A 16,315-nucleotide genomic window follows, 5' to 3' on the forward strand; every position below is an offset into this window, starting at 1 on the left:
AGCTCTGGGGTGGCAGGCACCCCAACTGGCTCGAAACCCAGCTGGCTCATTAGCCTGTGACCCTCAACATCTGCCACATCTGATTCTTGGCAGACGCTCCATAAATATCTATCGAGGGAACCTTTTTTCATCTGACCCGGCGGAAGATGTCTGTATCTACTTTCATTAGAGAGCACATCAAAATCCATCTACACCGGGAGAAGCAAATGCTGAGAGGTGCTGACACCTGGCTTTTTCTTGGTTAATGCTGTTGTGGCCGTCCCTCCCCGAGCCTAGTGGTTAAACCGTGACATCGTGAATGCTACCATTTATTGTAATTACTCACCGATTTCTCGTGATAGCCCTGAAGGGGAGGAGCTCTCCTTATTCCTAGCTTACAAATGAGGCTTGGAGAGGTTAAGGACTTCACCAAGCTCAGGTGGTGGTGGAGAGGGTGGTGGGACTGGGGTTCTGGAAAGCTCTTTCCCTCTCTGTCTCTCTCTCCCTTCTCTGCCCCAACCCCACCCCCAGTCGCTTGGCAGAAAAAAACACACTTTTCAAGGAAGAAGCTAAGTTCAAAGGTTTGCCGCCTGTGGCGGTCACGTTTCTCTTTCTGCAGACTGCAGACACAGAATGAGAAACAGGACAGAATGCTTCCGAAATAGGAGCACTGGCAGACAGAACTTCCTATAACTCCAGCTGGATTGTATTCAAGAGGAAGGTTCTCCACTCACTCAGGTTCCCAAACCAGTCTTTTAGCTACAGTCTTTCCCAGCCAAGTCAAGAATCTGGTGAATTCCCCTGAAGACTTTTTTGGAGTCAGGGAGAACACTGTTTGGGAAAATCAAACTCCAATTGCCTGGCAACACCTGGCCCAGCATTTATGATGACACTGGCCCCGTTGAAACCTGTTTCAGGAACGGACTTGGCAGTGTTCCAGAACTCTGTTACCTTATGTGAAGATTCGAATTTCTCTCCACTGTGGGCACCTCAGTCTCCACCTAAGCTTTCTTCCTTTCTCTCCTTTCAGAAGCTGAGGTGTCCTGCTTCTGCCTTGCACTCAATTCTCCATCCATCCTATCCCTTCCCGTCCTCTCCTCTGGGGCTGTCTTGCCTCAATCATTCCTACAACCTTTCCTCATCGATTTAATAAAGATTTATCGAATGAAAGGGCTGAAGGTGGGAAGGGGGAAATTTGAATATGTTTTACCCCCGCCTGATAGAAAACAAATCGAGAGACCACGGGTAGTGTGGAGGAATTCCCTTTTGTGCTGGGATGCTCAGGTAGATGTGCCTCACTGCCCACTAACTGCCAGGGTGCTAAAGGGAGTGCTCATATCTCATGCCTCAAGTGGTTCACTGCCGTAGTGGACAGGCCGCAACCCACCTGGCTCTTCTGGAAATTCCAAGAATCTCCCTCCCAATCTGTCGGCCCATTGCTGTGGGTGGGGCTAAGCAATCAACCAATCACACTCCCTGGACATACTGATTGGTTCAGTGGTGGGGCAAGTGATGCAATCAGAGCCAAGGAGACCCAAGAAGACTTGGCTGGATACCAGGATCTGGAGTGACCTGGTGGGACTTCAGAATGCAGCCAGCATGAGGGAGTGGAGCCCAGACATGGAGAGAGAGAAGCGTTTTATTTATTTTTCAAATTGTGGTAAATAACCTGCAACATAAAATTTATCATCTTAGCCATTTTAAAGTATACAGTTCAGTGGTGTTATGTATAGTCACATTTCTGTGAGATGGATCTCCAGAACTTTTTCGTCTTGCAAAACGTAAACTCTATTAACCATTAGACAACAACTCCCCATTGCCTCCGCCACCCAGCCCGTGGTGACCAACATTCTGTCTCTATGAATTGGACTACTCTAAGTACCAAGTACCTCAAATAAGTGAAATCACATGGTACCTGTCTTTTTGTGACTGGCGTATTTCACTTAGCATAGTGCCCTCAAGGTTCATCCATGTTGTAACATGTCAGAATTTCCTTCTTTTATTTTATTATTTTTGTGTGTGTGTGGTAGGCAGGCCTCTCACTGCTGTGGCCTCTCTCGTTGTGGAGCACAGGCTCCGGACGCGCAGGCTCAGCGGCCATGGCTCACGGGCCCGGCCGCTCCGCGGCATGCGGGATCCTCCCGGACTGGGGCATGAACCCGTGTCCCCTGCATCGGCAGGCGGACTCTCAACCACTGCGCCACCAGGGAAGCCCTTCCTTCATTTTTAAGGCTAAATAATATTCCACCATACAGTTTAGAGTGTATTTTTTTTATCCATTAAGCGTCATGGGCACTTGGGTGGTTTCTACCTCATGGCTATTAGAACTATGCTGCTGTGAACATGGTGGGGAAAATAAGGAAGCTGGTTTTGAGCACTGGCTGGAGTGCTACCCTGAAGTGCTCCATCTCTGAGGCTGGCTAGAGCTGGTTTCTGTTGCTTGCAACACACAGAGCCCGAACGATAGGGCCCCTAGTGGGAAGGAGCCAAAGATGTATAAACGCAGCAGAGACTCCAAGCTCTTCGGGTTTAAAAATTTAAAAATAAAGTTTTTTTTTTTTTCTCTGAAGCATGTTGGTTGAGGGTAGCTTTAGTTGGATGGTTAAAGTTGGTTTTCTCTAGTTTCCCGGCTTGCTTTATCAAAGGGAAGGTCAAGGTTTTCTCAGAAATTGCTGCTGGCAACTACAACGATACAGGCAGGGAGAAAAGCAAACATAAGAAGAAGACTCACATTAAAAGCTAGCTCTGGGCTGTACAGGAAGCATGGGGTCAAGGTCAGTTATCAACAAGTTTGTTTTTATTATTTATTTATTTTAGATTTAATTCTATTTATTTTTGTCTGTGTTGGGTTTTCGTTGCTACGTGCAGGCTTTCTTTAGTTGCGGCGAGCGGGGGGCTACTCTTGTTGTGGTGCGCAGGCTTCTCCTTGTGGTGGCTTCTCTTGTTTCGGAGTGTGGGCTCTAGGCGCATGGGCTGCAGTAGCTGGGGCACATGGGCTCAGCAGTTGTGGCACGTGGGCTCTAGAGCGCAGGCTCAGTAGTTGTGGCGCATGGGCTTAGTTCCTCCACGACATATGGGATCTTCCCAGACCAGGGCTCGAACCTGTGTCCCCTGCACTGGCAGGTGGATTCTTATCCACTGTGTCACCAGGGAAGTCTTCAAGTCTGTTTTTAGAAACTTTAGTTCAAAAATACACGCTAATGCCTTTTCTCTTTCTTTGTGTCTGTTCTCTGACCATATGGTATGTTGCCATGGTTGGGTTTTTAGTTTTGTTTTTGAGGTAGCATATGTGATACTCCTGATTTCTTTTCCATACTACCTTTAAAATAGCAGGTTGGGGCTTCCCTGGTGGTGCAGTGGTTGAGAGTCCGCCTGCCGATGTAGGGAACACGGGTTCGTGCCCTGTCCGGGAAGATCCCACATGCCACAGAGCGGCTAGGCCCGTGAGACATGGCCGCTGAACCTGCGTGTCTGGAGCCTGTGCTCCGCAACAGGAGAGGCCACAACAGTGAGAGGCCCGTGTACCGAAAAAAAAAAAAAAAGGAGGTTGTCAACCACCTGGATTAACCATGACCACATCCACGGCTGAATTTATATTAGCTTTAATAAACACAGGTCAATGATTTACTCAAGAAATCACTATCCATTTTTTTTCAGATTATCTATTTGTTCTTTGTGTTATTTCCCCAATATCTGCTTCTAACCCTGAAAAGAGTGTAAGTTGAATGGGACACCCTAAAAAAACTTCGAAGTAGTTTGCACATCGAGTGCCTACAGTACACATGAATTCTGCCAGGAAGCCCTGGAGCCTGCAGAGAAGGTGGAAACTTAGACCTTGCCCTTGGAGAGCTTGTTATGTGCTCTGCCATTTGTAAGTAATTGTGGACAATACAACGACTATGAGCCACTGTGTAGAGAAGCCACAGATGTGCCACAGACTGTGCTGGGCACTTAATGCATGTGGTCTCATCTGATCTCCAGAATAATCTTGCAGGAGGCATTTTACCCCTCATTGTGTGGATTAAGAAACTGAAGCTCAGAGAGGTTAAATGACTTGCCCAACGTCTCACGGCCAGGAAGTGGTGACACAATTTGACTCCAATACCTGTGCTCTTAGGACTTCTAGGTTACTCGAAGTCATGATTTATTACCTGTTTTCCATACTCACAAACGGATCTTAGACGATTGGTTAGTGAATGATAGGATATTTTCCAAGTTAAAAAAAGGAAATGAACATTAGATGGTGTGAAAAAACACAAGACATCGTATGGGCTACTTAGAAATGGGATTTTCTAGGAACACTGACAACTGTCTTATGGAAGTGTTATTCTTTCTGGTACATGCCACACCCTGGAAGCAGCTCAGAGGACCCCAGACTCCATCCGGGAAGACCTGTGGTATGTTCACTGCTGTACCAGAGGAGTGCTGGGGCCAGCTGGTACCCGCCCACGAGAACTGATTGTTAAATGTCCAGGAATTTTGCCAACTGGTTGAGAAACACAGCCATTAATAAGAATTAACTTACATAAATTTACAATTAAATTATATCAGAAACAATTGGTATACAAACTTAAAAGTCACCCCTTCCTAATTATTTTACTCTATTTTATTATTACCTATGCTCTTGAGGTTATTTCACTCTACTATATGTTTCTGTTGGAAATGTTACATAGTAATGCGTTACCACACCTCTCTTTCCTTCTCTGTATTCAGGGATGTGTCACTGGGAGCTGGAAATTGACCGTGGAGGGCGTATTACACCATAGAAATCAGGAAATGTTATAAATGAGGGCTTGGTTTTTAAAAAGTTTTATAAATAGGTTTAATAATGGTGGTTCATGTAGAGCTTGATTTTGTTTGTTTGTTTGTTTTGTTGATTGCCTAGACTTAAGACGGTAATGGAGAAAATGTTAACAATGCAGATTATACAAAAGCATGTTGTGTCTTAGCCGTTATGTTATGAATAGAGCAAAAAATTGGGGAAACGTTCTTCGAGTATTTAAAAATTATTATCTGATGCAGCAACAAAGTCACTCATGTCACTGATGAACATGTGAAGTTCTAACGTCTTTCTTTTTTCACTTGTATTATTCATAAATCCAAAAATCCAAAAATACCCACCAGTGCTCAGGTTGGGAACTCTCTCATTCGTCAACTGCAATGAGAAATTGGCTATGGATACAAGAGTTCACCTAAAGTCAATGAAAGCATTCTGTGAGACTCAGCTGGCTATATAGAATTTACAAGAAAGAGTACTGTATATCTTGTTACATGGAAAGACTGTGCTACACATTCTTTATATCAGTAAACCTTATGCTATGCATCCATGTACTTTACTTTTCCCAGAGAGCTGGTCATTAAATATTTACCAGCCAATTGCTGGCTGTGCTGGCACCCAGCAGAGTGCCTGCTACTCATGGTAGGTGTTCGCTGACTGAGCTGAACAGTTGGCAAATGGAGTGTAAATAAAAAGCACTTTGATTCTGGGGCTGGGATGGGGAAAACACATGCTAAGCCTGGTGCATCTTGTAACAGCAGAGAGTAAGCAAGTGCCCAAAATGAAAAGGTGGGGAGATGCTCAAGGACACAGCAAGCAATCTGAAAGAGCTCCCAGTGGCCAAGGCTGGAAGAATTTGAGCGATGAACAAGTTAATGAGTATTGGATTATAATTCAAAGTGTAAAATCAGTATACATGGATCCATACTGACATAGATACATTAGTGAGTAAATACATAAAGGAGGGAGAAGAGACCGGCTTCCTTACAGAAGAATTTAACATACATAGATGTGGAGCTTAATTCCCATGGTCTGGAAGGGCCTGGGGGGTAGGGGTGATGGTGGCGAGCAGGGACACTGACCGCAGCATGGAGGAGCCATGGACCTGGAAAGACAGAATGGAGACTAGAAAACATGGCCAGTAGATCTCAGAAGCCAGGAGAGGGTGCTACTTGGTGCCAGGACAAATGGCCTTTATCTCAACAGCTACCGGGGTGTCACCGTAACTCAGAGACGGGTAATAATTCTATGTCCCCAAGAAAAGGGTAAATCATGTACGGGGCTTCAGTGTGAGAAATCAGGGTTATACATTTAGAACACAGAACCGCCAAGTTATACATTATTTTTAGGTTTTGGAACTTAAAAGAATTAAGTCCCTTTGAGCTGTTCAGAAAAGCCATTCGTTTGGGGTTTTCCCAGCTGTGTTAAAGGAGATCTGGCCCATCTAATTTTCCCATTTTCTTGTAAATCTTCAATCTTACGGTTTTTCCTTTCCTTTCAAGTTCTAATCAGCTTCCTGGTCAGTCCATAAAATGGGAAATAGAATCTAATGAGAAAACAGCCGGATTTTTGCAAATAGCTTTTGCTACCCCTAGACTTGGCCTGCTTCAATTCGGTCTTGCCAGATAGAGAGACGGAATGAATGAATGAATGAATGATCATCAACTAAGTTCAGAGAAGGAGCAACGTGGTTCTGATTTGGTAACAAAGGGTGTGGTCTGCCAGAGGAAGCAGGACGCGGCCTGGTTCCTGACCGAGTCTGGGTTCTGTCTCAGCAGGATGCTAAGGGTTCAGCCCGCGATCCCGTCTCCACCTCCCCCGATGTCATCTGCATCGCCTGTAGACATCTGGTGACAACACAGCCTCAGGGGTCCTTTTGTGTGAGTTTCTGCTGCAGAGGCCGAGCCTGAGGCTGTCTGCTGCCCTGTGCCCTCCACTTCACTGGTCTCGGGAAATCGCCTTTGATATAAAACACCCAGCCTCAGGAGTTCTCATCACATAAGTAAGTCCCCACGGGACCTGTAAGAGCACAGGGTAGAGGAAATCCTACAAGGTCAGGTAGGAGATGACAAAGCTTGACCAGAAAGAGGCTTTGTTCTGAAGGGCACCATACTCTCTGGTCATTCACTCAGTTGCCGGCTTCTCAACCCCCGGTACAGTAAAGCCACATCCTCCTCAAAAACGGGCCCTATTCAGAGGTCCCAGGAACGTGGAAACACCACCCTTCTTGGGGATGGACAACTAAGGCCCAGACTCTGAGCTTCTCATCACACCAGTTCACCACAGGAGAGAAATGAGCAACTCTGCTTCCTTGGAGACTGGCCTGGGACTTTTCCAATGGAAAAGTGGATTATTTGTCATTTTCCTCCTCCCAGATCCCTAGTGGCAAATCCCATTAGCAAGGCTCCACTTAGGCAATAGGAATGCTTCCTAATGTCATGGACATCTTCTTTGTTTTTGCCTCCCCCGCATCCATTTCTTCCATCTTCTGGATGGGCACCTTAATTTTTTTGCAGGGAAGACACCCTTTCCCTGACAATCCTGAGTCCATAGAATTCTGACCCTTCCACCCCAGGGGTGAGACCATAACCCAGGCCTGGCCAATCAGAGCATTCCTTGCCCCTGGCCTCAGTGATTGGTTCAGGGGAAGCCACGTGATCCAAGCCACTGTCAATGAAGATGCTGGCTCTTTCCCTGGAACTGCTACTTTGTAGGGTGCTGGGGCTGCTGGTGGCCACTTTCCTACAGGTGAGGCAAGAGTCTGTCTGAGATTGGGAAGCTAACAGGGAAGAAAGAGTCAGATTCCTGACCATGATTTGGGCGCCTGGATCCAGCTGGGCCTAAGCTGCAGCTTTTGGCCTTTTCAGTTCCATGAGCTTTTTTTTTTTTTTTTTTTTTGCTTAGGCTAGTTTTAGTTGGTTTTCTGACACTTGCAAACAATCAAATTTCCTGGACAGTATGCTTACTGAGACTTTAGCATAAGCATCACTATGTACTCAGAGTGAAAGTTGTTTTAAAGGTTATGACATGCTCAAATAAAACCCACCAGACTGTCATCATGCACCAAGTTTACCTTTCAACTTATAAAAGTAAAGCAGCATCTCCAGAGAAGAATGATTTAAGATCAAGGAATCAGTCATAAGACAAGTAGTAAAACGCTGCTTAGAGAAACTTTGATAGATAAATAGTTCTCTAGCTACAGCAGGCTTCAGACTACAAACCCCAAATTTCTGCTTCAAAAGTGACTCAGGGAAGACATTCCATAGTTTCATTTATTTCGTTTTTTGGCCTCGCCGTGCACTTGTGGGATCTTAGTTACCTGACCGGGAATTGAATCCAGGCCCTCAGCAGTGAGAGCACTGAGAGCACTGAGTCCTAACCACTGGACCACCAGGGAATTCCCAACAGTCCACAGTTTTAAAAGAAAACTTTCCAGTTGAAGAAACAGGTAAAATTTATAATATGCATCTGTTGTATATATAATATGTTAATGTCTAGTACATTTATCAGATCCATGTTAATGTAATTATATTATTACTATATTTGCAAATGCATATATATGTGTATGTATATTTAGAACCACATATTTCCAGCTCTTTTTTAAAGAGGTATTGAAAAGCCTGTTCAAAATTTAGTTTTCCAGCTTGTCTGTTTTTTCTTATTCCTCAGTAAACTTAAGCAATTAACCAGCACATTTCCTGGCACACAGTAAGGCTCAATCTGAGTGAGTTCTTTCTCCCCAGCTCCCCCCTCTATTTTAAGTTCTTCTTTTAGAAACCAAGTCAAATGAAAGAGGCAGGACTGCATAGTGTTACAGGCAGAGGCTGGTCAACGTTTTCTGTAGAGCCAGACAGTAAGCATTTCCAGCCCTGTGGGCCATAGGATCTGCCCAGCTTACTCTGCCATTGTAGCCGACAACACAGGCAATACTGAAATGAATGGGATGGCTGTGTTCCCAGGAAACTTTACAGAAACAGGCGATGGACCGCACTTGGCCCTGGGCCATAACGTGCCGACCTCAGGTTAAGACCTTGGGATCCGGCGTCACACAGACTCTGGTCCGGCTCCCGGCTCTGCTCCGTCTCTGGGACCCTGACGAGTGTGTCATTTCTGTGCCTTGTCTGTAAGACACAGGGATACCAACAGCCATTTCTTAGTCTGTGAGAAGTGGGTGAGATAGTGCACCTGAAATGCTGTGAACACGTCCTGGTCCATAATAAATGAGCATAAAACATTAGCCACCAGGTGTGATCACCATCGTCAAAAAAGGAGAAGAAAGGGCGCAACTGAATTTGTCCAGGAACGGCAGCAATATCCCTGGTAGAGAGTTAGTGGGTGGACTTCCCTGGGGGTGCAGTGGTTAAGAATCCGCCTGCCAATGCAGGGGACAGGGATTCGAGCCCTGGTCCAGGAAGATCCCACATGCCGCGGAGCAACTAAGCCCATGGGCCACAACTACTGAGCCTGTGCTCTAGAGCCCGCGAGCCACAACTACTGAGCCCGCGTGACACAACTACTGAAGCCCACGCACCTAGAGCCCATGCTCCGCAACGAGAGAAGCGACCGCAATGAGAAACCCGCGCACTGCAACGAAGGGTAGCCCCCGCTCGCCGCAACTAGAGAAAGCCCGCGTGCATCAACGAAGACCCAACGCAGCCAAAAATAAATAAACAAAATAAATAAAATAATTAAAGAAAAAACAGTTAGTGGAGCCAAGGACTTCCCTGGCCGTCCAGTGGTTAAGACTCCACGCTTCCAATGCAGGTGGTGCAGGTTTGATCCCCGGTTGAGGAAGTAAGATCCGGCGTTAGTGCAGCCTAAAAATAAGTTAGTGGAGCCAAACAAGCAAGGAAGCCAGGTAACTGAAAATGCATTTTCTTCTATTATCAGTGGCTTTCGTTTTTACCCACATAGTGAATCATCCCCTGTCAGCGTGTGAAATTACAGGTTGGACTGCGAATTGCAAGACCTTCCTTAACCGCTGGGCAGTGAAGGACCTGCCTGGGCTCTCACGGCCCCACGATGCTTCGTGCTAGTAGGAAAAGCCTCCAAAAGACTCAGGAGAGCTGGCTTTTAATCCTGGCTCTGGATCTATAGGACTGATGCCTAACCTTGGGGAAGTCGCTGAAACTCTCTGAGCCTCAGTTTATGCCATGATAGGGGTGGTCCCAGGGACCTCTATAAAAACAACTGAAGGGGGAAAGGGGACCTGGGATTAATGAGTAGCTCCTTGGCAGAAATTGGAAATTGAAGCTCAGAAAGGTAAATTCAGTTGAAGCTGGCATTTCAACTTGGGTCCATCCAACTCCAAAGCCCTTGCTTTCTGGATTGTGTTCTGCAGAGCTTCCCCATTAAAGCAGCAAGGAATATTGGCCGACAGAGGGCGCGCTTCTCACAAGACAGAACGTCATGACATTGCAGGGACAGAAGACAGTATCCAGGAGCCAAGTGGGAGAGCCTGGCTGGACTGGGAACAGGGCAGAGCAGGCTACAGGGAAGGCCAGACACAGGCTGTCATGGGGATGGGGGCTGCCGACAAGGAGCTGTCAACCCCTCATGGAACAACTTGGCACGTCATTTGTGGCCCCTGGCTTCCTTTTTCATTGTGGCCATTTCCATCTGTTTTGCCGTATTTCAGAACAGAGAGAGACATGATTGATACATATGGGTGACGTGGGTTTCCTTACTCAGCTGCCTTGTAAGAACGGCGCCACTGTGACTAGCACAACTTGTTTCCACACCTCCTTTCCCAGAGCTCAGAAAGCACGAGTAAAGGCAACAACCAACAAAACACACAACACGGCAGCACACCTGACTCTGGGACTTCAATTTCCCACGCCTGGTGCCAAGACTCTATGGGATTAATCAACGGTTGCTTCAGGGCATTGCAGATGGCCCTGCGGGTTATGTCCTGCACAACTTCAGTGGGCGCCATCCACATGGACTACGTTGTGAATGGTGACCCTGGAGTTGTGCAACATGGCAGCCCTAGGTAATACTTTGATGAGAGAGCTATAATTTACACAGTATGGTCCTGGGGGCTTCCCTGGTAGTGCAGTGGTTGAGAGTCCACCTGCCGATGCAGGGGACACGGGTTTGGGCCCCGGTCCGGGAAGATCCCACATGCCGCGGAGCGGCTGGGCCTGTGAGCCATGGCCGCTGAGCCTGCACGTCCGGAGCCTGTGCTCTGCAACGGGAGAGGCCACAACAGTGAGAGGCCCGCAACCACAAAAAAAAAAAAAAAGGATGGTCCTGGGCACAACCTGGCTGCCAATGCACTTTGTCAAACAAGAGTTTTTCTTTATATTTTTCCATCTTGTATGTTATTCTATGGGTAATTTATCTGCAAATGTATTTATCTGCTAGCGGGGGCAGGTCTTGGGAGGTTTCCCTGTCCATAAGGACACTTACAAAGGAGGCATCTTGGCTGCTCCATGCTGGTTTGCTTGACTCTAAAGCTGAGGGTTATCATGTGCTTATTAGGTGCCAGACGCTGGACTAAGCAATTTACGCACTTTGCCCACTTAATTCCACAGTCACTCAAGGTGGTAGGAACTATTGTTACAGGAGTGGGGACCGAGGCCCTGAGAGGTAGATGATTTGGGCACGTCCAGTATAAAAGCCGGTCAAGAGCAGGGCTGGGACGGCGCTGGAGTCAGCCTGACCTCAGGGCACGTGCTCTAACCACTGAGACATCTGCAAACACATCTGGATTCCTAACCGCCCGCACCTCCCCCGCCTCCCCCAATAAAATGCCGTCACACCCTCCTCTACTGGTTAGGGTCACCACAAAGCCTGAAATAAATGCTTTCATTTGGGAACTCTTTGTCGGGAGAAGAACAGTTCTCATCATACTGAATCTGTATGATATCAGGGCAGTCCTCCGTGGAAACTCCATCCAAGGAGGAAACACAGCGCCCTCACCACGGACCCCAAAATCAATTGGAAACAAGAATAGGCCGGAAGCAAGACGGCCACGAATTTTTTAGAAAAACTGGGCTTCAAAATATTTGATGAGAGATGCTCTTCAATACCTCTCCCTTTTCCCCTCTTCCTTTCTCTTCTTTTAAATAGCCAGCAGCTTGGGGTCATCAGGAAGTGGAATTTGTAGGAAGGTGTCAGTCAGTCCACAGGCCGCCCTCACACAGACGCTGCAAAGGACCCCTCCATGAATATGAGCGTCATGGATGGAAGCTTCTCAAGCTGGGGACGCCCCGGCAGAGAGCGCTTTTGAGAAGATGGGGCTGTGGAGAGTCCTGCAAAGTGCCCTGGGCACAGGCCAGGGGAACACTTGTGCAGCTGCCTGCAGTCAACCGAGGAATGAAGCAAGGTGCAAGTGCGTGTAGGAATAAGAATTGAAAAAATCCGTGTATATTCGAGTGACCGTGAGAGTATGCTTTCCTCGGTGTGAAAACCAGTCAAGGCTACTGCTCCAGCTAGCATCAGACTAAATGGTTTTCTCCCCTCCTTTTTCCGCAAGTGGGGATAGTGTTTAATTTGCACTGACTAGCTGTGTGGCCCTGGGGAAATTACTTAACCTCTCTGAGTTTCAGATTCCTTTTCTGTAAAATGGGGATCATGGGAGAACCCATCTCATAGGTTGCTATGAGCGTGAAATAAGGGAGAGCAGGTGAATTGCTTAGCACAGTGCTGTTCACGTCAGTGATTCCTCCTGCTGCTCTCCTGGTTTCTCTTCTTACAAAGCATCTTCTTCCGTCTTATCTACTCAAGGTTAGAGGTCGTCATCACTTTTTCCCACAATTATATAAGAAGCACCTTGTAAAATAAAGTCCCCATTCCATAGATGTACACCCGTGTGCATAACAAACTTACTCAAAATGGCCAAAAGGTGGAAGCAACCCAAGTGGCCATGGATGGATGAACAGGTAAACAAAATGTGGTGAATCCATACAATGAAATATTCAACTGGAATGAACCATGAGGATATCATACTAAGTGAAATAAGATGGTCACAAAAGGACAAACAATGTAAGATTCCATTTATATGAGGAACCTAGAATAGTCCAATTCACAGACACAGAATGCATGGTGGGAGGGGAGGAAGGAAGCAGGGGGTTTGATGTGATGGGCATAGAGTTTCAGTTTGGGAAGATGAACAAAGTTCTGAAGATGGATGGGGGTGATGGCTGCACAACAGTGTGAATAGATTTAATGCCACTGTGAACTGTACACTGAAACATGGTTAAGATGGTAAATTTTATGTGTATTTTACCATAATTTTGAAAATTAAAAGTTAAAAACAAACCCCAAAATGAAATACCTCCAAGGTTTCTCCGAGGTTTGGGGTGATAGAAATGGAGGAAAATGTTCTGAGAGCAGGTTGTGGTGATGGCTGCACAACTCCATCAATATATTCAAATTGATTGAATTGGACACTTCAAATGGGTGAAGTTTCTGTTATGTAAATTGTACTTCAGTGAAGCCGTTAAGAGCAAGCAAGCAAACAAACACATGCTGTGATCCGGAGGAAACTTTGGAGGATGAAGGAGCTGTTCACTGTCTTGATTGTGGCTATGGTTTCACAGGTGTACCCATATGTAAAAGCCCATCCACTTACAGACTTTAAACATGTGCTGTTTATTGCATGTCAATTATATCTTAATAAAGCTGTGTTTTAAAAAGGCAGAAGAGTATTCCATATATAACGAACTCCTTAGAATATATTAAACTCCTTAGAATATATTAAACAATATAATTTATTAAACAATGCCCCCTTTGGATGGAAATTTAGGTTTCAAATTTTATGCCCCTATAAATAATATTTCAATAAATATCTTTGTAGGAAAAAAGAAGAAAAAAATGCAGATATTGTTTGCTGCTCCCCCTCTTCTTCTCCCCACGGGCAAGCCACAACGTCAGAATTTCCCAGGGAGGGGGCCTGGGAACCTGTAATTTGACTGAACATTCCTGAAAAATTCTTGGAATCAGACATGTTGGGGCACATTGAATCAAACTTCATGAACTTGGATTTTCAGGCTTGGGAGTGTGAAATCCCCTTTTCTTTGATCCCTAAAAAATTCTGTAAGTGTTCCATACAAATGATTCTAAATTTCGGTTTCCCTCCTATTGGCGGTGCATCAGAATCATCAGGGAGCTTGTGAGAATGCGTATTCCCAGGCCCTACTCCCAGGGAGGATGTGTATGGTTGCCAGATTTCGCATAAATAAAGAAGTGAATAAATCAATATATAATAAACTATAGGGTGTCCGTTAAATCTGAATTTCAGATAAACACCAAATAATTTTTTAGCATAAATGGTTCCTTGCAATAGTTGAGCCACACCTGTACATAAAAATTATTTGTTGCTTATCTGAAATTCAGATTTAACTGGGTGTCCTGTATTTCATCTGGGAATCCTAAGTATGAGTCCTCAGGCCTGGGGTGAAGCCCAGATCTGCACTGTTGGTCTGCTCCCCACGTGCTTCGGACGAGGGGGATCCTTAGAACCCATGTTGAGAACCCCTGATCAGGTCAACACCTTCTATGTCAGGAGCCCCTCCTCAGGGCGGCCAGTGGATCCCAGTGCATCCCACAAGTGAGCACACTTTAATGTTGGTCCAAGGAGGAAAAGGGGGCTGAGAAGCAGCAGGAGAAAACTGTCCCAGGTTTTCAAAGCCAAACGTGGTGGATGCAGTGTCACGGGCCCTGCAGCCTGAGGGACGGTGCTCATCTTCTCTGAGTGAGTATTTAAGGCTGCCTAGTGGACCCACACCCCAGGATTCTGTCTAGATTCTCTAAACTTTATTTATTTATACCCAGCCTCGTCCTAGAAAGGACTTTAAGCCTCGGAGGTCTCAGTCCATGCAGGGTTCTTGGTGCTGGGGAGTGAGGTTAACACGCCGTCTCTCTGGGACACACACGACAGGTATTAATAGTGTGCTCACCACGAATGGGCATTATTCTGGGAGCTTTACAATGATAACCATCTCATTTAGCCCTCGAGATAAGCCTGCAAGGTCATTGCTGTCGTTGGCCCCATTTTGTAGATGAGGAAACCGAGGTTCCGAGGGGTCCAATGGTTTGTGCAAGAGCGCACCGAGTAGGCCAGTGGCAGAGCTGGCGTTCTGACCCAGGACTGTGTTGCTAACCAGCCCCCATCCTGCCTCCCTACTGAACTAGATACTTCTTGTCACTGAGCTTTGCTGGGCGAATTTTGGGTTACGTTCCGCTTAACCTGGGGCCATACTTTAGGTCCTGATCCCGGGAACATTTCTGATCCGGTGTGATAACAGCTGGCAGGCCTTGAGCGTCTACTCTGGCCAGAGACTTTGACTTTTTATACATAGATACTCTCTCAACGCCCTGCACCGCTGAGAAGACCCAGACCCACGCATACAGAGAAGCCTGGCCGAGGTCACAAAGCTAGGAAGTTGCAGAGCACTGATCTGCCTAAAAAGGAAGCATCCATCTCTGCATCTTCAAAAGCACACACTTGCTTTCCACCTCCCCTCGCCAAGCTTCACTTTTCAGGAAAACGCTCTCGCTCCGGGCTGGTCGCTAGGCAACCCTTGCATGTAATTCCAAGAAATGCCCAGGAGAGGGCGCGAGGACTCGCTCTCCCCGGGCACCCACGCGATGGGGCTGAACTTCGCAGAATCGCGAAAGGAAGAGTGACGCGCTCCAGACGAACTCCACCTGTGGCCGTACCCGAGCCCTAGGCTGCACAGAAGGTGACACAACACGGCACCTCTGCACCCCACCCCACCCCACCCCCGCAGGGGCCTGGACTCACCGAGGCTGGGTTTTCGATGACCAGTTCGTAGGTCAGCCCTCTGGACCCAAACCTCAGGATGTCTCCGGGTAGGAGCTTCACAGCCACGTTCTGAATGTGGCACTCATTGACGAACGTGCCGTTGCAGGAATTGAAGTCGTGGAGAACAAAGCTGCTTTCGGCCTCATTATATTCAATGAGTGCGTGATGGTTGTCGACGTCTGCAGACTGAAATGCAGAAGGGGGACAGTCAGAGCCAGCAATAACAGGAATAACAAGGAATAACTAGTGCCACTGACACTGGGGGCCCCAATGTGCTAACCACTTCATCTGGCTGGACAGTCACTGCAATCCTCATTTTAAGAGGAGGATGCTGAGGGTCAGAGAGGTTAAGTGACTTGCCTAAGGCCACACAGCTAGTGAGTGGAGGGTCACCAGACCCTGACAGCAGACCCAGAATAGATGCCCAGTTTTGGGGTAGGGCGTCAGGCAACACAGAGGCAAGAGGGAACTCGGGGGGAATTGGCCAGGAATGGCCACTTGATAGTTCTCTGATCCCATGCCAGTATCCTTTTGGTTGTCCCGAGTGGCAAGACAGCAGAAATGGCCCAACACAAACCAGAAAGGTCAGTTGGCAAGTGACAACTGTCCATTTACTGCAAGTGTTAAAGTTAAGGGGAGGTTTTGTAATAATTGTTGTTTGTTCTATTCATTTTTAAAATAACATGTTTTTTGTAATAATGCAGAAAATGAGAACTAGAGAAAAACACAAAGAAGACATAAAATCACTTAGACTCCCATCCCCCAGAGGCAGGCACCGAGAACAC

The 16,315-nt window shown here is 46.7% G+C and overlaps 1 protein-coding gene and 1 pseudogene across 2 annotated transcripts in view; one reads left to right on the top strand and one right to left on the bottom strand.

Moving 5' to 3' along the window:
- The window catches only part of LOC308611519 (centrosomal protein of 78 kDa-like), a 739,857-nt pseudogene that overhangs the window by 422,892 nt on the left and 300,650 nt on the right, over positions 1–16,315 (top strand). The gene's annotated exons all lie outside the window — the stretch shown is intronic.
- Positions 1–16,315, bottom strand: part of LOC308611499 (forkhead-associated domain-containing protein 1-like) — a 37,077-nt gene that overhangs the window by 1,099 nt on the left and 19,663 nt on the right. Inside the window, exon 2 of the mRNA XM_081260247.1 lies at positions 15,510–15,716. Within this exon, the coding sequence (XP_081116373.1) occupies positions 15,510–15,716 (207 nt within the window). The remainder of the gene's footprint in view (positions 1–15,509; positions 15,717–16,315) is intronic.

This window comes from Mesoplodon bidens (genome assembly GCF_964165515.1).
Source record: "Mesoplodon bidens genome assembly, contig: HAP1_SCAFFOLD_120, whole genome shotgun sequence".
Classification (NCBI taxonomy): Eukaryota; Metazoa; Chordata; class Mammalia; order Artiodactyla; family Ziphiidae; genus Mesoplodon; species Mesoplodon bidens.